Source organism: Protomyctophum bolini (genome assembly GCF_963924005.1).
Source record: "Protomyctophum bolini genome assembly, chromosome: 22".
In the NCBI taxonomy this organism is placed as follows: Eukaryota; Metazoa; Chordata; class Actinopteri; order Myctophiformes; family Myctophidae; genus Protomyctophum; species Protomyctophum bolini.
Window position 1 is genome coordinate 5,894,121 of NC_137883.1, and position 21,181 is coordinate 5,915,301.

Sequence of the window (21,181 nt, forward strand, 5' to 3'; positions counted from 1 at the left end):
CCCAAAAGGACGAGGAAAGCCTTGTAGAAACATCCCCCTCTGCAGGTCCCACATCTGGAGTGCAGCTGGACAACGAGTCCACGAAGGACCAATTGAATGCTAAAAGGCTAGTAAAAGCATAATACATGGCAGCCCCCTTTCCCCTACACCATTCACGAAGCATTAACGTCCAGCTAACCTGTCCAGCTCCACAGCTCATGCATTCAATGTCCATTCCATCTTGTGTTCCATCAGTGTTTGTGTATAGTAATGTGGTTCCTCCTTTTTATTCATGAATGTTGCCTCTTCTACACAGTATGTATAATCTTACATATTAGAAGGTGCTTTATTTCCCCCCCGAAAAAGAATTCCAGAACAGAAATTACACTATTCAAGTCATTTCTTTGGACATTTGAGTCAGACGATGCTTTTCATTCAGTTAATTATTAAGAAACAATTGGGTGAGAGTTGAGTATTTGCCATTTTGATGACTACCTCATAAACCCAACCAAGGACACTACTATAGAGCCCTGCACGGGACTGTTTTGTTAATCCCATGCCCAACAGCTTCTATTGGATTCTCTTCTAACCATTGCCACCCGCTCCCACCATAGTTTACTTTCAACCTTCTCGCCCGCAGTTTATCTTTTGACTGCTCGCTCCCACCCACAGCAACATTCAAGTGCTTGCCTACTCCTAGTCCTACCATACTTTCATCGGGACCCAAACATAAACCGAGAGAGAGAGAGAGAGGAGGGTGCATTGAGTATTTCATAATTTTAAGCACTTCAGCACCACCGAACATAGACACAGTGGGCTGAGCTGGGTGATTAGAAGCTATTATTAATAAAGCTATAATTAAAATATATGAAGCTATTATTTTCCATTCCTGGCTAGCTTCAATTAATTTGGTTTCCAGTAGGAGTTGTTTATTTATGCGACTGCAGTGCACCGGTGAAACTGAAGTGGGATAGTTACTCATTTTCAGAGCTTCCCAAGTACTCATGATTATCATGACAGCCATGGCGCAACTGCAGCCTGTTTTACGCAATCGCTACATTTACAGTCCAAACATGTATATAAACATTCCTATTTCAAATATAAAGTACTCGCCACATGTGCCACGGGTGTTAGAAATTTGCTGGTACAGCGATTAGCATTGCTGCATCCCGCGTTGTTTAATAAAACGGCTACTTTTCTCAAACGGGGTTCGTTTGGGAAATTCACAGTTGCACACCGGGAGCGCACTCGCCTATTAGTCTGTATTGGCAGGACGGTCAGCGTGCCTATATCGAACACACCGAGTGTCACACTCCTCCCGACCGATAGTGGCGCGCAGTTGAAAGCCAATGGCAAAAAAAACTGCTCGGATAAAAATGTGTCGAGTACTTATGTACATATTTGAAATCGGAATGTTTATATACACGTTTGGACCGTAAATGTAGCGGCCGCGTAAAACAGGCTGAAGTTAAGCCACGACGCTCGCGAAGTACGAGCGCCATGTGAACCATGGCTACCCAAGTACAGACTGTTGGGTCGAACCATTTGATAACGTGTGGGAACCAACACGTCTTGTCTCCAGAGACGGGGTCCCGCGGGACCCCAATGCAGGGCTCTGCACCAGACACGACACCTTGTACATTTTTGGATTTCTGTTCTGCGAATGTTGCGTCTATAAATCGTACTCCAAATAGCCATTCATCAATGTGTTGTCATTGTGCATACTGTATGTATGGCCAGTCTTTTGTAGGAATAAATCAAACGGTTTTCATTGGAACATAATGACCCAAACCTGGAGGTACTTAAGTCTTAATTACCTCTGTTTGTGCTCTTAACTAGCACTTCTGTCGGGGTCCATTGCTAATGATGACGTTGTTTCTCCCAATTAGCTCTTGGCCAAATATGTGTTTGCATGAGATGCAGAGATATATTATTGAGTACTAAATGAACAACGGAACATATATAGAGATAGTGTCCGTTATGACACTTATTGTAAGTATGATCCAATGGAAACTGTTTGTGAAAACAATTTGACCAGTTTATATTTATTGTTATTGTTATTATTACTGTAACATTTACCATTTCCTTTCAAAAATCCAGTCCAGTGGAAAGTAGTCGTTACGGGTCATCGGGGAACCTGAGTCAGACCAGCTCCCAGCTTAGTGAGCCTGGCCAGGAGAGTGTCCCGGAGATGGAGGAATCCTTCCACTCCTATCACAGCACCACTGGCTTTCGCCCCCCTCCTCCGCTCAATGGACACCCGGCGCCCGCAAATGGCCACCATCCTCCCCCCGACGGACACTCCGTGTTGAAGGACGAAGAAGAGGACACCCGTAGACCCTCCTTGAACGTGGGAATGGGCTTGGATATGACGAAAGACGCCCCGATAGAGAGGAGGCCCTCGAAACTCCAAAGGTACACACTTTTGTGTGTCGGCTCAGCACTCGATACGCATTTAATTAAGTGCGCCCTGTGCAGGAAAACGTATGAGATATACTGAGATGCCTTCTTTCTCGTCTTAAACCCGATTTACCCCCCAGATTCCATGATGAAGGACCTCCATTACCGTTCTCCCCATCCAGAGTGCGCTGGTTGAAGGCCATCAATAAAGTCCGAGTTCAGCTCCGGGAGGTAAGGATGGGTTTATCTTTAATTTCTCTCCCAATAGTCTTAACATACATTCAATCAACTATTATAAACCTTGTTAATGCATTATCCCCTCAAAACACCTGCATGCAAGTACACATCCACCTCTCTCTCTCACTGTCTCTCACTCTCTCTCTCTCTCTCTCTCTCTCTCTCAAGCTCTCACGTGCATGTATGTCAAATACACTTTTCAAATGTGACATGCACTCAGATTAAGGGCACACACACACACACACACACACACACACACACACACACACACACACACACCCCTCTCTTTGGAATTGGTTGAGTTTCATTTGTATCTATGGTATAAGGATTGCTGCATTACCTATTCATTCTTTGGCCCGGGCCCCACTCGTTGGCCGTTGATGACTTATTGACTTGCAAGCAGCGTGAATCTCGTTTGCGTCCGAGCATAATAGGCATGGTAACGCCCTTGCCTGCCTGTGATTGGCCTATACCGACACTGCCCGTCTTTCTTGGACTGTCCTGCGAGGTGGATACCATGCTGGATTGTCGGTAGTACGGTATGATACAAGAGAACTATAACTTGTAACTTTTTGAAGTTGCTTCTGTTGGTTTGCCATTTTGGAAAGCAGTGGCTTGTAGAACCTGCACTTGTGTAGAAAAGTAGATGGGTGGCGCGTGGTGAGCCTACTGTATCACCTACTGTATATCCTACAGCGGGGAGCACCGTTGCTTGGCAAAAACACTAGTCAGGGGTCTGCCCAGGGGCCACAGGCACCCAGGGTCTCCAAACCGCACCAAATGTGGCAAAACACTGTCCAGGGGCCCCTGGTTGCCACAGACTTTGCTCCAATCTGCACCAAACGTGGCCCAAACACTGTTAAGGGGTCTTCCCACAGAACAGCTATACGCCAGGGTCCACATGTGGCCTCAGAGGCCCCCGCCATGACCCCGCCTCCCCCCCTAGGGGCCACGTTTTTGCCCCTGGGAGCCACAGGCACACTGTTGCTCAAATCCGCACCACACTTGCTTCAAACACAGGGGGTTCAGGGGCCTGCCACGACAATAGTCATACCAAAAAAAAAACTAACACACAGGGCACTACCGGTACTTGATTTACTGACTTAACTGACTCTTTACCCCGCCGAGGGGCATGAGCTCTCCATCTCACTCGCTTTTGCTTCCTGTCAGCTCATTCCAATGTCCTTTTACAGTAGTTTCTCGGCCTACCCCGGCTCCTCTTCCCCTGTGGGTTGTAGTCCAGGGCCTGTCTTGTGGCGTTATCCGTGTCCTTTTCTAAGGGTCTTGGCCTCTATATCCAGGTCCACTTTCACCTTTTGATGGTGGCAACACAGCACTATACAGCTAGTGTTTGACGCTTAAAATGGCCATTGCTCTGCTTTGATCAGCGCAACATAATAGTGGCTGGGAAATCTAGCTGTTTTTAATTGGCCATGAAGCATCTCTATGAAATGATGGACCTATGAAGACTGCGTGTGTTTTTTAACTCAAATCTTTACAGATTGCTACCTGTACATGTAAATGCGCTCCTCTCAGCCTCCCGGTGACTATACAATAATTTCCCCTCTTCCTGTGAAACTGTAATTGCGAGGCTGATCTATGCATATCTCTCTCTCTCTCTCTCTCCCTCCCTCCCTCTCTCTCTCTCTCTCTCTCTCTCTCTCTCTCTCTCTCTCTCTCTCTCTCTCTCTCTCTCTATGGAGTGGTCCGTCATTTGCATTAACCCATTTTGACCTGAGCTCGGATTCTAAAAATGTCTTCCACATCCTGACAGTTTTCTGAAAAAGCTATGTTTCTATGTCAGTCGTTCCTCGATTTTTCAAAAATAGCAGACTTAGGAGCTCGTAGCGCGCCACTCGGTGGCGCGCTATGAGCTTGTAGATCTGCTATTTTCCAATAGCTAAAGCATAACATGATGCTAACACCCGCCCAAAATGGGTTAACTGGGGCGGTTTGCCCATCTAAGTGCCTGTAATGTGGTACCACAACGGATATCTAGTTGAAATCTAAAGTAATTTAGTCACCTCTCCCGTCACATTAAAGTTATCAAGTCATGATCGCGGGGCAGCAGTCCGGTTGAATCTGTTAGAACGTGTATTTGGTATACCGGGCGGGGACTTAAATGGATGAAGCGAGTTCCCCACACTAATGAACCAAGTCTCACTGTGTGGCAAATTCACTCTCTCTTTTCTCTCTTTTGTTGCCCTTCCTGTATCCTTTTTTAGCCTGAGGGGAAAGGCATAACGGAATACAAAAGATAACGGGAGACAAAAGAAATGTAAAATATCAGTATGCTGTGTTGATCCATCACCATTTTTTTTTTTTTTACAGTAGTGCATCATGAATTCTTCTACGGTGGGAGAATTAATGCATCAAACATTCCGTTATTAAGGCTTTTGTGTGGTGTTTTAAGCATTATGTTATCCTTTAGCTATTGAAAAATAGCAGATCTACAAGCTCATACAGTAGGTCTACGAGGACAATGTGGCGCAAATCTTTGAATATACATATTCTTTCAGAGTGAACGTTTTGAACTCAAATCTCTGCTTCTAGGGGGGGGGGGGGTCCCTGGAACAACATATTTTCCAAAATTGCCAAATACAGATAATTCTGAGCGTCCTTGACATGAAATATTGAGAACCACTGATATAGAAACATGAGGTTTTTCAGAAAGCTCGTAGCGCGGCACCGAGTGCCGTGCTACGAGCTTGTAGGTCTGCTATTTCACATATCGTGAAAATGTGCCGCAAATCTTTGAATATATATTATTTCAGAGCCAACGTTTTGAACTCAAATCTCTGCTTCTTGGGGGTCCCTGGTAGCCTGGTTTCCAGCCCATAGACCCCGCCCACTCGACTGAGCGCAGGTCCCCTGGAACAACATATTTTCACATGGGGGGGATTACATATAATTCTGGGGTCTCCTCGACATGAAAATCTCTGAGAACCACTGATACAGAAACATGTTTTTTTTTTCCAGAAAACTGTCATGATTTAGAAGACATTTGTAGAATCGTCCTCGGGTCTATAAATGGGTTAATTAAGCCAACGTCATGAAATGACAATGGAGACGCTTCGTTAGTGTTCGCTATGGGTTCCATTATGGTGATTGGTTTGCAAGGACTGGAGGAGATGGCCACGTTAAAATGCTGGCTGACCGAAGGCAACAGGAGAGGGGGGGGGGGGGGAACAGGGGAGCAGCAAGGTGAAAGCTGCCGTAACCCATTTAGGCCCCCCTCTCTCTCTCTTTCTCTCATTAGCAGGCAACTGCAGCACTCTCTCTCTCTGTTTCTGGCACAACAGCGCCCCTACTGGTACTCATCCTCGTGCTCATTAACGTCACAGACACACATAGGCCGACACGGACATTGCTGGTTGTAGGAGTGGTTGCACCACTCAAAAAATAGCAGCACCTACAAATTCACAGCTTGTTAGAATGTAGATCTGCTATTTTTCAATAACCAAAAGGGGTCCCCGCCCAAAGTGGCTTAAGTGTTATTTATTACCGGTACATGGGGGAAGCACTTAAGACACAAGGATGAATCCTGAGAAGGCCGTAATGAATTAGAAAATGCTAGTTAATCTGTCACGGTGGTGTCAAAGAGCGCTGTCTAATAAATGAGAGCTTAAACACTATAGCTATAGTAGAAACAAAACATCCTTGCATGCTGGCACAGATTCAGAGAGGGGGGGTGGTGTGGGGGGAATGGGGGCTGAATGTGTGTGTGTGTGTGTGTTTTTTTTTTGCAGTATACGTTATTTAAATACCTTCGTGATATACTGTATGTACAGTAAGACTGAACTGTCTGCCCCTGTGTGCTTAGTTCGGCTAGCTGAGTGACCACTTCTGGCTGGAATATTATAAAGAAGCTAGTGGAATATCTGTGTGTGTGTGTGTGTGTGTGTGTGTGTGTGTGTGTGTGTGTGTGTGTGTGTGTGTGTGTGTGTGTGTGTGTGTGTGTGTGTGTGTGTGTGTGTGTGTGTGTGTGTGTGTGTGTGTGTGTGTGTGTGTGTGTGTGTGTGTGTGTGTGTGTGTGTGTGTGTGTGTGTGTGTGTGTGTGTGTGTGTGTGTCAGGTCTGTCGCAAGCTGTGAGCGTTGTAGATTTGTTATTTATTTTTTATTTTATTTTATCGTCCACAATGACCTGCCCCCAAAATGGGGAAGCCAGCCAAACCTTAACGCATTTTGGGTGGGAACTCCTTTCGGTGTTGGCCATTATGTTATGCTTTAGCTATTGAAAAATAGCAGATCTACAAGCTCATAGCGAGCCACCGAGTGGCGCGCTACGAGCTTGTATAGGTCTGCTATTTTAAAAAAATCGGAAGAACAACCGACATAGAAGCGTAGCTTTTTCCAGAAAACTGTCAGGATGTAGAAGAGACTTTTAGAATCTGATCGCAGGTCAAAATGGGTTAAAGTGGTTAAGAGGGGGGGTGGGGGGGAGTAGATGGCAGGAACTGGACAGATGTGGGGATGCAGAACAAGAGGAAGATGGAGAGGAGGGGCGGGGGCTAAGAGTACAGACTGTCTCTCAGCTTCAGATTAGCTTTGTGGTGGACTACATTGCTAGAGGACAGAGGGAGAGAGAGAGAGAGAGAGAGAGAGAGGGAGAGAACAGTAAAAGCATGCAGAAGTGAGTGGTAGGGAGGGAGGGAGGGAGGGGATGGATGGATGGGAAGGGAGGGAGGGATATTTAACCGGGGTTGAACTGCAGTGTTTTCCTAGTCTACGCTTTCCCTTTCCAGTGTGTAGAAATGCGAGATTTGCATCTGCCGGTATATCTGTCTGTCTGTCTGTCTGCATGAGGAGCAGCTATACCCACAGCCAGCCCAGTGGGGAGATTAAGGCACGCGATGGGATTACAAGCACTGGAGGATTTGTGTTTTCTCAAGACTTAAAAAAAAAAACCAAAAATCAATACCAACTTGCTGATCACTGCTCCACATGGATTCATTAGCTTTTTCATGATGCTATCTACAGGTTGTTCTTAATAATAATAATAATAATTAATTATTATTATTATATTTTGTCTCTATGAGGTAAGGTTTACATTACATATCATGTATATTGTTTTGTGTATTCGGTATACACTATATACAGTAAAAAAAAAAGTTTGACTTTATTTTATTTCCCCGTGTGAAGTTACATATAAAGTTAGATCTCTTATCTACGTCGTCCTCAGACGAGCCCTCCCGTCGGCGTCTCCAGTCATCTCGGTTCTCCGTACATCTGGCCAGCTCCATTTGTGCTTTCTGCACCAGCAGAATCGAATCTCGGCCGATGCCCGTGTGTTGGTTCCCACAGTATACAAGCTTTTTGGCCGGGAGTTATTGGTGTCTGACTGTCTGTGGCAGTACTGGCCAGCTAAAGTCTCATCCTCCTTACTGATGCTTTATTGCTTACATGGATGCTTTATGCTTATGTGGGGCGTGTACATTGTTATGCGTCTTAGTTGAGTACATTATGATTTGAAATACTCGAGGCAAGACCTTATACCACAACCCCCAAAATTCCAGTTCAGGCTCAACACTTACCGTTTCGAGTCAGATGGGGAAAACCTAACAATGCAAGTCATCTTTCTTTTTTTTTTCCAGGCCACGGACCGTTTAGTAAAGGAGAGAGAGAAAAGACATAGCTGCAGGGAATTCCAATGACTGTCAGTGAGGAACGGGCCAGACATCAACCGGCCGTCTCTCTCTCTCATCTCAGCCCCTCTTTATTCTGACCGGCTAACTGATAAAGTCATTGGCCTTCACAGACCAAATAGATCATTGGCTGTCTCCACTAAATGGGCCAGCAGCACTCAAGAGTGCAGCTCAACGTGCTGCTGAAAGGCTGTGTGTGTGTGTGTGTGTGTGTGTGTGTGTGTGTGTGTGTGTGTGTGAGACACACACACACTTATTTCTGAAAAGGTTACTTTAGGCAGAAATACAGAAGGGGGGGGGGGAAAGCGAGAGATTAATTTAATTGGGAGATCTTTCTCTAGGTGCGCATCTCTCTCCCCACACAATTCCCGGAATCTATTCTGCTGCTAAGCCTCCTCAGTTGGAAGCAGAAGTAGTAGCCCCCCCCCCCCCCCCCCATCCCCATCCTACCTATAGCCCCAATGTCCTGTAATCCCCATGGGTCTGTCAAACTGTGCTTACTGGTGTCCATGACGCCTTCGCCGCCTTCCAGACTTCTTATCATGCTAATGCACACCACCTGTGCTGAGTGCTATTGGACAGAGGTTTAACCCAAGGTGGAGGGATGGTGTCAATTAAAGTTATCCCTCACAAGCAGCGGTCTGAATCACCTCCCCTTGTCCCTTCTCCCTCGGTTCACCCCCTCTGTCTTAAAGCAAATGGGGGGGGAGGGGGGGGAAGTTTCCTGAAAGTTGTTGTTACCGTGGATTTGTTTCGGAATCCAATGTTTGTTTGTTATTTGTTACAATTGCAGTTATGCACGGGGTCACATTCAATCTGGTTTTACCTGTCTTCAAATGGGATTTATACATTTAGTCACTTTTACTCCAGTTCACATTCATCATACACTGTGTGGCTTAATTAGGGTGGTGATGGACAGGGCAGTGTGCAGGTTGACAGCACCGGTTACAGTACACCTCAATTTTAAATATATTTATTGCATTTAGACTTTTATTTATTTACAGACAAATTGTATGGCAATAGCATCCCCCTCCCCCATCTCGAGTGAAACATGGCTAAAGCAGTGGCTTGCATATGAGACAGTATTTTTTTTTAAAATTAAACGTCATATGCAATATACGATCTAATAAATAGGACAGAGGAACGGCAATGACAGGAAGAGAAAGGAGTTTGACGTAGCAGCAAAGATGGCAGCACACTTTGAACATGGTCAACTTAATTAAACGCATTTACAGATTCCAGAAGATTAGCCTTTCCTTTGTCCCGACAGTGACCTTAAACATGCCAGGGCTCCTGGCATGTTGCCAAACCCTGTATTGCTTGTGAAATGCAGGTGTGCTATCAGCGACGGAACCACGTTTTAGATAACAGGACAGTATTTTATGTCCACTAAAGACCTGGAGAGATCCTATTACTGAACAAACTGTGGGATATTTAAGAGCTATTTAACACATTTTAACTAAAACATACCACAGTGCCTTTTAAGTCTTGGCCCCTCAGACTATTGTGTCCTCTGGCATTCTCTTAATGGAACTGTTGTGATGCTGAGCCATTGTCTCACAATAGTGACAGACAGAATTACTGCCCTTGGGTAAAAAAACCCCCAAAAAACCAAAAAACTTATCTGTACTTTGTTGAAATAAGTCCTCCTGTCAGGCAGATGTATTGGGTGGAAGGTCAGGCATATCTCAGACCCCACTGTCCGTCTGTGTGCACACTGTGCGGAGGAATTACACAGCCTCAGAGGAGAGAAATGGAGAGAAAGATGGTATTGCTTGTGAAATCCAGGTCTCATAGCAGTGAACCGATATATTGGTATCGGCCATCCCCATTTTGAGCATGTCAATAATACTGTAAGCGAAAATAGGCTAAACCTAAAAGAATAAAATAAAACATTGACGATCCACAAGCTCACAATGTGTCGTATTGTGAGTTTATAGTATATTTTTAGAAGATTTAGAATAGGGCTTTTAGTCATTAATTACGATGCAGTTAAGTTTGTGTATTTGCTTGTTCACGAAATCTGTGTTTTTCAAAATTGATTGATTGATTTTTGTACTTTGACTATCGGTCAAACAGTATTACCTGGGGACGTCTGATAATTTTACGGAGGACATCTGTGACTTTAATCCCATGCCATGTCTGTAATTTTTAATTCCAGTGTAAATTGCCTATACCAAATTTTCAGCCAATCGCACAACCCGTGGAGCTAAATCTGTTTTGAGAGATTATATTTCATAACACTATTCTATGCAAATCTCAGACATGTCAATAATTTGGAGGAAAAAACAATGTCTGCAAATGAGTGCAAATCCAGCTCATACCGGTACACAGCATGGACAGTAATAATGAAAATGATAACTCAATCAGAATAAAAATGTGGCCTAAACACCTTCATTTGAAGAGACTGGCACAATCTCGTCTGATGAGAAATAACTTTCAATCGTGTTGAAACATTTGATTTTTTTTTTAAATAATCTGTTCATTAGGATAATATTAGCCACTATGCCCACTAATAACCAACACTTGTAAATTGCAATCTGCATACACATAAAATGGCCTTGCTGTATTTGCGGTAAATAAATTCAGACGTTGGGGGGGTAAATTTGAAATGTGATTACATGAGTATTGAGGTTCCCATGTAATACTAATCCGGTGCGAATAGGGTGTAGCACTACTGAGAGAGACTGAGAGCACTTTTGTTTGTGGAGTTTGGTAAAAAAATAAAAAGTTTATTATTTCAGTTTTATCCATTTTCTGGTCTGCTGAATGGAACATTCAGTATTTTTAACAGACAGAATTCATGTTTCATTATAAAGGACAAGACGGAATTGATTCCAAATGAGTTTCCAGAAAGACAAAAAAATAATAATCATGAATTCAACTTTATCTGACTAGGGCGTCAGTGAAACGTAACGCAATCTATGTATTTCTTTTCCACTTGACTTTTTGAGTAGAAAATAATTCCATTTCACAGCAGCACTTATGAAATCTGATTCATCAAACGCTTCTCTTTCCCCCCGTTAGTCATGGATGTGATGGAGATGGATCTCTGAGCACTTCTTCTTCTTCAGATCCCCATCTTCCACGTCCTAGGATGTGGTTCGTACTCGGACAACTCTGAGACCTGAGCTTGTGTCCATGTTGGGGGGGGACCACACATTCAACTCCCAGGGATGTTCTCCCCCCGAGGCCACCTCAGTAGACGGGATGGACTCTACGACATGGAGATCCTGCCGCACCAGCTACCCAGTGGTGGGGGAGGAGAGCTGGGGGAGAAGCCCAGGACCCATGAGAGCCCCAAGCTGGGGAGAAGAATGCGGAGGAAGTTGCAGAGGGTTTTGCAGGGGTCTGGTGGCGGGGATCACTCCCTCCATGCACGGGCATCCGTGGACGTGGAGCAGGAGATGTTCATCTGTGGCCTGAGGAGACATCCCTCCAGCAGGGATATGTCGGAGGCCCACAGCCATCATAGCCATACGGCAGGGGACCTAAGTGGGCTCATGTTGGCAGGATTGGAGCGGAGCCGAGACGGTCACGTGTTGGCTCCTCGCGTCGTCCATTCCAACGGCTCCCCCGCCGGGATCCCAGACCCGACTCCGTCGGAAGGGAACAGCAGCTCTGATTGTCAAGACGGAATCGGGGCGGTGGACGATACCATACCCAGGCCCGGTGACGAGGGGTTGGGCGACGCCGAGGAGGGCAGCGATGGAGAAGCCGGGGAACGCTCTAGTAACATCGTAGAGCACATCCTTAAAGAGTTGAGAGGCATCAACAAGATCCAAGAGGAGATTTCGGACCTGAGGCAGTACTTGAGCTCCGTGCGAGGCTCCGTGGACGAGGTGTCCTGTTGCGTGGACGCAGTACTCAACGAGATAGGAGACCTGTACTCTGGAGCTGCAGCGGCAGAGCCCCAGCCTCCTCAGTCTGTCCATAAAACACCCAGAGTCCGGAGAGGGAGCCTAGGGAGACAGAATGCCATCACGTCCCTTCACAGGAGAGCCACTAGCCCACTGCTCTGCCACCTTGAATTGGACACGGACTCCAGGCAGAGTCCGTGCTTGGTGCAACGCCCCGTATCACCCACGCGATGGAGAGAAGATCCAGTCGTTCGCCGATCGGAGCAAACTGATCAGGACAACTCGGACCAGAACTCGGATGTGCACTCCTCGGATCCCAGCGCGGCCACCCTCTGCTACCTTGCAGGTCACTTTGAGCACAATTGCTACAGCACCAGCTCCCTGTCCACATGCCACAGCTCCACCTGCCCAGAGAGAGGTAGCAGGTACCACTCCAGTGATACAGCGTTTGACGGATGGACCTCAGCGGACATGCAGCACAGTGCAAGTGGAGAGGGAGGTTGGAGCGAAGAGGACGTCAGCTCCTGTGTGAACAGCAGAGAGGACCTGGAGAACAGTTCAGGCGCGTGGGACAGATGCACCACCGAGGAGACCAGTAGCACACTGGGACTGTCGTCACACAGCAGCTCCGAGCACCTCTCGTTGCTCTTCGGACAACATTACAACTCCCCCTCCAGTTCTTCCAGCGTGCTGAGCTGGAGGCCATCCAGGCTGCAGGCTTCTGCTGAGGGAAACATGGAGTGCGACTGTGTAACCAACTGCCCTTATTCTCGTAGCTCTGGTTACCACACCATGGATGCCTTTGCCGATGAACTTGGCAGTGAGCCCTCTAGGAGTCTGAGTTGCTCCACCGTGCTACTGACGGACTGCGACGATGGCTGCCCGGAGCTTCTCTGCGACCACTGCCCGTCCTTGGCTGACACTTTGGATGTAGGCTCGGCCGAGAGTCTGGATCAAGATTGTACGGAAGAGAACGTCATCTCCCAGGACAATGAAACGGGCTATTGTTCTCGAAAGCCTCAAGAGGGTCTCGAGTCCGAGGGCACAGAGGAGACCCTCGGTGTAGGCTTTGACGTGAAGACTTTCACCAAGGCTGTGCTCACTTTCCGGTCCGCTTTAAAAGGAGCTTTTAAAAAGCTGGACGGTTCCAACGCTGAATATGCAGAAGCTGGCAGTGGGTCTGAGGCGGCTTCCTCCCCTGCCAGACGATTCAATGACGCCTCAAAGGGGGACAGCAGCACACCACAGCACACGGGGGGAGGTTTTAGTCCGCCAGAACACCGGACTGAGTTTGGCACTCCAGAGGAGGAATATAGTGAGCCTTCAGTCTATATGGACTGTGACCCGCCGCACGAAGCCGTGTCTCGCTCGCGTATTCCGTCGCCCTGTGAAACGAGTCACTCTGCCGCCACCCCTACTGAATACCATTCCATGGAGCTCTCGCCAGGGAGAGGACCGTCCCCGACCGATAAAGACACGTCCATTCCGGACCCGATGCCAGACCACAGCCCCGGAGGGCAGGGCCCGGCAGGTCCCGTCGTGGCCGCCCCGGTGGCGAGTCCAGTGAGGCAAGCGGTCGGTCCGGAAGGGCCGGCTTTAAGTCCCATCGGGGAGGAACGGCGTGCGCTCGGCGACGTGGAGACGAGAGAGCCGTCCGACGAGAGTCACAAAGCACGCATGGATAATTTCCAGCGCGTCCTGAGGGAAAAGAGGCAAACTCGTCACAGACTATCCAGGTCCACTCAGGAGTCCCAGGGGTCCCATGGGTCTCGAGGTTCTCAGGGGTCCCAATCTCAGGATGAGTTTACCGCAGGTATCTTTTCTGTATATGTTTTGCCACTTTGGCCGTGCACCAAGCACCAGTAGAACAAAAAGCATATAAGCAATAAATATGAAATATGTTAACTGGAGACTTTTGATTGGCAGTGTTGTATTACTAAGGCAGAGCTCTACGTCTTTCACGATTTATTTCTTTCCCCCCCCCCCCCCCCCCTTTTCAGAGTGTGGCAGAGACGATAATCAGGTCACTCGTATAACGTGAACTCCCTTCTTAAAAGTTTATTTATCTGTTGTTTTCCGTGTGTATCCTCTGTGTTGTCCAGCATCGTTTTCCTGTTTTACACTCTGTATCAGTGGCATGATTCATGGTTATGGTTCTCTCTTGATTTGCATTCGTCATAACATTTCAATGGATCTCTTCCATCTGCGGTTTTTAATTTGAAATGTAACTATATAGCCTTCATCTCATTTAATGTAATACTTCACACCAGTGGTGTGAAGTATTACATTACAACCTGAGAAAGACTCGTAAACCCTTAACATGTCCCTGGGCGCTGTATTAATTACAGGTTGTTCTTTGTTAACATCTTGTGCACAGGTAGGTACTTAAGAGTCAAACTAAATAAAAATCGGCTTCCTTCAGACATTGCAGCAGGGTATAATAATAATAATAATAATAATAAATGAAAAAGAAAGAGAATGACTGAAAAACCAGAGCAAAAAGAGTCAGTAGTTTTATACTAATAGGATAATAAAACTAGAACTAGAGTGCTCATCAGAGCACAGGCCAGGTATTGTGTATTGTTATTGTGGGCCAGAAATTCGGAAATTCGCCAGTCAGGATGGAATATGAAAACTCTTGACGGATCCGTCTTGAATGTGTATACGGTAGATGTGCGTGATGTTTGGACTTTGGACAACCTTTGTGGGGGTTATATAAAACCAAAATGTTTTGCCTCCTGGTGGCACTATAACGTTAAAAGGGTGACGCTTGTTCGGTCCTCAACATATTGCGGGCTGTGTGTGCAAAGTTTCACCGCAATCCGCACCCACCGCTGTAGTTGTATGATAAAGGGGGAGGCACTCCCAAGAGTCATGAAAGAGTTTTTATATTTTGTGTTTTTTACCAAAGAATGGAACTTATTCATCATCTTGGTGTAAATGCATACATTATTTATTTTCTCCATCTCATTCATGGCACCTTGTCTTTGTCGTCCGTGTGACATTCTTATAGCCTATAAGAGTTTGCCAACATGTTATCTCGGCGAGTGGTTCGGGTGAGGTCTGTGGACATCACACTGTGTCATGTTGTTTCTTGTCTTAACTCTGCATGCATTGTAATAACCCATAAGGGGTGAAACTCAACCAATCCCAAGTTTCCTTTACTCCCTTTGTCCCTGCACCACAGTGTTGTATCTCCGCAAAGCATGTCATGAGGAATCTAAAGTCTGCAATTTCATGTTTGATATAGGTCCATGATGAAGAAGAGCCCACCGCTAGGCAGGCCTGGGTCAAACCGGGGTAAGTTATGCGTTTTTTTTTACAGCCACATTTGGGTGCCAGCATTAACCCATTTCTACCTGAGGCAGCATCTGTGTCGCCAATAGCTTTTAACCACTTTAACCGTTATTCAAAACTTTTGTCTGTTGAAAAATAGCAGATCTACAGCGCTGCGAGCTTGTAGATCTGCTATTTTTAGAGCGATTTGAGTGAACGTTTTTAACTCAAACCTTTGCTCCCGGAGAGTCCCTGGAGCAACATTATGTTCAGACTGGGGTCGGCGGCCTATTACATATCATATCATTTTTGGGGGTCCTTGACATGAAAAACATCGTTTTTTTTTCAGAAAACTGTCAGGATATGCCTTTCTTTTTATTTATTTTGAATCTGACTCGGAGGTCTAAATGGGTTAAGTTTGACCGTAGAGGAGATGTCCATGCCGGCCGGGCACATTCATCACCTAAAATGTTAAATGTCAACTGTTTTGATATTTGCCTGTAGTGGTGGATCCGGCCTGTATGGAATCGACAGCATGCCGGACCTGCGCAAGAAGAAACCCATCGCCTTGGTCAGCGATGTGGTCAGTACCGATCTTTTACTCATTCCTTTTGTTCCCCCAGTCATGCCCGCTTGTTTTGTTCTGCTCTTTGGGAGTGCACTGTCTTCTAATATATATGTTGATGCCAACCCCAACAGGATCAGTTTGCAGTATGCTCCTATAGATGCTCGCCACGGATTTGCCAGGGTAGATTTTAACTGAGTTTGTCATGATCATCAACGAAATGGAGACAAATGAAAAATCAGACTGATGTGTTTTCTCTCCCTCCTCTCTTAAATTCCCCACAAACAACCATACCCCCATCCACAACCACTCTCTTGAACGCAATCTCTCTCTCTCCTCGGTCAGGCTATGGTAAGTTCATATATATATATAGAACCCAACTGCCCGCTCCCCTTTTCTACTGAATAGAAAGTATCAAGTAGGACACATTCAACAGAGGATACGTCATGTAAGTACTGTATGTATGCATATACCATATACGGATGTAGACCATTGGTTCTCAACCTTTTCTGGAACAGGGCCCACTTGAAAAAAGTGTTCGTGGCCCACCCATCTGGTTTCCTTTTCTTTCATTTTTTATTGATTGGTTTTTCCTCTTTTAAATATTAATGTTATTATAAAGAAATCAATTCAATTTTGCCAATTAGGTTGAGAATCACTGATTGTGTAGTGTATACTTTATTGTAGACGTCCCAGTTATAGTGACACGTTTTCCACACCTCCTCTTTTGTCCCAGTTAGAATATGTTCCTACTTGATACAGTCATCGAAAAAATAAACTAACAAAACCAAACGTAATCAACTAATCAAACGCATTTACCTGCTTAACAATGGTGAGCCCTTCACAGACCATCACAACACACACACACACACACACACACACACACACACACACACACACAGGTAAGTAATGGTTCTGTGTGTCCACATGGGTACAACTAATATGTCCTCAGATGCGGCAGTAATCCCAGTGATAATACTTTCCAGAGTTTCACCTAATATTACTCACCTGGGTTTTTCGATTGGTAATAATCTACTAATACTAATATCTTTAACAAAAATCCTCCTAACCCATAAGGCCTATTCATACTCCAGTTTTAGGTGATAAGGTGACCACCGGAACGGATGGTTAGTAAAAACAAGACGGATGTGTTTGGGTGAGCGGTGAGTCGCTTGTCACCGCAGCGTGACGTCATGTTGCAGTTTTTGGTGGTCACCTTATCAGCTAAACCTGGAGTATGAACTTGGCCTTTACTGACCACTTTAGCTGATCCTCACTGTTCTTGTACCTACTTACCGGTATTCTTGTCCCATGCAGCAAAGGTAAATACATTATATATCGTTGCTGTGTCTGGCAGAAACCTCTTATCTTTATTTTGTTTTTTTTCGTAAATGAATGCCCTACTTTCTCACACTACAGTTTCACACAAAAGTAGCCAAAATAGCAGCTTTACAAGCTCAAACCCGTGGCGCACTGTTTGATGTTTGATCTGCTATTTTTGCTACTTTTTAATCTTGAAAAGTAACAGTATTAGACATCTGAGGATTCTACCGGACAGCAGTGATGAAGTATACATAGTTTTGCTATATGGGCTGCTATAAGCAATAATATATCAAAATTTGAATGACCTTCTTTTTTCTTTTTCTTTTTTTGGTATTCAGACAGCCAGCAGTCTCTGTGACACATCTATAGGGGCCGCAATCTGCATTCAAAGATGTTCCTAGGAGCTTTGTCATTGGCCGAAGAAAACCCTGGTCGCAATGACTAACCAATCAGGAAGCAGAAGTGCAAATCGACCAATGACGAAGCTTCTAGGAAAATCTTTGAATGCAGATTGCGGCCCCCTAGATGTGTCACACAGAGACTTAACGTTTTTTGGGGGAGCGTTCTACCCACTGCTGGCTGTACTCTGAATACAAAAAAGAAATGTGACATACAGTATTATTGCTTATAGCAGCTTTAAGCTGGCTTGTGGGTTGTGTGTACAGTACAGTACTGTGCAGTATGTTGTTGATACATTATCTGAATGACGTGTGTTTCTCTGTGCAGTCGCTGGTTCAAGCCAGGAAGGCAGGGATTGCCTCTTCTATGGCTGCACGGTCCTCAATCAAAGACGAGGAGCTGGTGAGTACATGGATTAAATTACTCAACTCTGTAAAGGTCGTATACGGTCTACTCTGTAGAGATATATTCCAGCTCTTATATCTATACTCTCTACTTTCTCAGGTTTCTGTATTATCATAATGGAATGGTTACTGTTTGACCAAAATTTTGAGTTCCTGAAATTATAAATATTTTAATTCAAAGCTTGTTCTATTGTTGAATTGTTGTGTCCAATGGCAATGTAGTTCTTAAAGTTAACATAACTATAACTAAATGCATTTGAAAATTCAATAAAAAGGGTTACTTTTCGGGACTCCAATTCAAAAAGAGCAAAAACATATTCGGGTTTTCAATTCAAATATAGCAAAAAATAGCTGAACTACAAGCTCAAAACGCGTCACATTGCGACGTGTTTTGAGGCTTGTAGATCGGCTATTGTTTGCGACGACAGTAATATGCACTGTGGCCCTCTGGAGTGAGTGTGGATATATATTGGCCCTCTGGAGTGAGTGTGGCTATATATTGGCCCTCTGGAGTGAGTGTGGCTATATATTGGCCCTCTGGAGTGAGTGTGGATATATATTGCCCCTCGCCATCGTCAAAGTTGCCCACCCCTGATATACTAGTGCTAAAACTAGCAGGGTGCATTTGTAACCTTCACAGTATACATTCTAGACCCTTCTTCATCTTCCCAGTCTGTTTATACAGCACATTGCAATAATGTCCTCCCAATACAAAAAAATATTCCAATGCTTTTCCTCGTGGCAGAAAAACCACGTCTACAAGAAGACCCTGCAGGCTCTCATCTACCCCATCTCCTGCACCACGCCGCACCATTTCGACGTGTGGACCGCCACGACGCCAACCTACTGCTACGAGTGCGAGGGTCTGCTGTGGGGCATCGCTCGCCAAGGCATGCGCTGCACCGAGTGTGGGGTCAAATGCCACGAGAAGTGCCAAGAGCTTCTGAATGCAGACTGTTTACAACGTGAGTGTACCTCCCCCCCCCAACACACACACCTGAGGCTAAAGAAAGGCTAGAAATGGAAACCTTGTGCTAATTCTCCTGCCTGTCCAAGTACTACAGGTGTACTGAATTCACGTTTTTTTTAGCTCATGTTAGAATCTCTGTATACATTGCTTAGTATAGTATAGTATAGTATAGTATAGTAATCTAAAGACTAAATGGCAATGTAATCGTTTAACCCATTCTGACCTGAGATCAGATTCATACGAGGTTTCCACGGGACACACACTGGTCTGATGAACCCATTCTGACCTGAGATCAGATTCTAAAAATGTCAGTCGTTCTTCGAATTTTTCAAAAATAGCAGACCTACAAGCTCGTATCGCGCCACTCGGTGGCGCGATATGAGCTTGTAGATCTGCTATTTTTCAATAGCTAAAGCATAACATGATGCTAACACCAAAATGGGTGCCCGGTCAGAATGGGTTAAATGTTTTTGAGTGGTGCCAGCCACTCCTGGTACGTGCCTTCGTGTGTATGAGCACGGAAGTACCACGCCGATACCGCTGGATGGCACTGTTGAGCACACACACACACACACACAGAGAGGCCAGGGAGGAGGGCGGGCGGGCGGCACAGTACAGTGCCAGTACCAGTACAGCACCACTCACTTCAGACTGGTCTGATTGTCATTATTCCATTTCTTTCTCTAGGCGCTGCCGAGAAGAGCTCCAAGCACGGAGCGGACGACCGCACGCAGCACATCATCATGGCCATGAAGGACCGCATGAAGATCCGGGAGAGGAACAAGCCGGAGATCTTCGACGTCATCCGAGACGTGTTTGTCATCAGCAAGGCCATCCACGGCCAGCAGATGAAGACCATCAAGCAGAGTGTCCTGGACGGCACCTCCAAATGGTCGGCCAAGATCACCATCACGGGTCAGTCGTCGGTGTACTTGTGTAACTCTTTGACCCGGGACTGTGACGCATGGGCATTGAACACGGCGTATTGTCTGAATACTGGACAACTCACCCCGGTGCTTGACGTTTACCTCTAAGACCCTGCGTTGCTTTATACTAGCAACAATTATATTTTAATTAATTACTTAATTTTTTTTTTCTGTTCTTTTTTCACCTAAACGTCATCAGTGATGTTCATTGCAATGCCATCGGTCATTATATTTGACTATGACTTTTGACCTTTAACCCTAATAAAAGTAAGTAAAATAATTGTAATATATGTTTTTTTTTGTGATCATTAGAATGTCTAGAACATGGTTTATTCATTATTGTGAAAGATATCCCCCAAATGTAAATTATTAATTTATTATATAATGTGCATAACATTTTCATAATTTTTATTTTTTTTACATATGTTTTTAACCTAATTCCTAGTAGTACAAAGTGGTAGTAAGGTTGAAATCTCTTTTTTGCAAGTAGAAATTAATCCGGGTCTTTACAGGGATATACAGCAGCTGCATGTCTCTCTCATACTGCAGTCAGACATTCTGTGATTACATAATCGTATAAAAAAAAATATGTATCATTTTTGGCCAAAATACAACAAGACAAAGAGTGCATCAGCTAGGTCAGGAGGTAACAGGGGGGGGGTAAGCACGACTGCACGGCCCAAAAAAGGTTTGGGGACTGCTGTGTAGTAAGATGCTATACTCACTGCTATACGTGTCCTTTTAAATTGCATTGTCTGTGATTTCCTTCATTGTTTTTCCTGTTTCCGTTCAGTGTTTTGTGCCCAGGGCCTTCAAGCTAAAGACAAGACGGGCTCCAGTGATCCCTACGTCACCGTTCAAGTTGGCAAGACCAAGAAGAGGACCAAGACCATCTATGGCAACCTCAACCCGGTCTGGGAGGAGAAGTTCCACTTGTGAGTTTGACCCACCAACCAAAGTGTTGTTGTTTTTTTTTTTTTAGGCAGCACATTTTCTATTTTAGTTTTAGTCACATTTTAGTGACTAAAATAAATGTATTGGTGTTAGTCTAGTTTTAGCCGACTAAATGTCACAAGGTTTTAGTCGACTAAATCTACAGGTGATTTAGTCGACTAAAATGTATTTTGATGGGCCTTGATGCCGTCGTAATGGTTGATTTTACACTTGCTGAAAATAGCCGATCTACAAGCTTGTAGA

At 45.2% G+C, this 21,181-nt stretch overlaps 1 protein-coding gene across 1 annotated transcript in view; it reads left to right on the forward strand.

Moving 5' to 3' along the window:
- Positions 1-21,181, forward strand: part of LOC308310215 (protein unc-13 homolog B-like) — a 104,266-nt gene that overhangs the window by 50,678 nt on the left and 32,407 nt on the right. The window contains exons 9-16 of the mRNA XM_080756429.1: positions 2,080-2,394; positions 2,520-2,610; positions 15,372-15,421; positions 15,902-15,980; positions 18,012-18,086; positions 18,834-19,053; positions 19,746-19,973; positions 20,778-20,919. Coding sequence (XP_080612555.1) covers positions 2,080-2,394; positions 2,520-2,610; positions 15,372-15,421; positions 15,902-15,980; positions 18,012-18,086; positions 18,834-19,053; positions 19,746-19,973; positions 20,778-20,919 — 1,200 coding nt within the window. The remainder of the gene's footprint in view (positions 1-2,079; positions 2,395-2,519; positions 2,611-15,371; positions 15,422-15,901; positions 15,981-18,011; positions 18,087-18,833; positions 19,054-19,745; positions 19,974-20,777; positions 20,920-21,181) is intronic.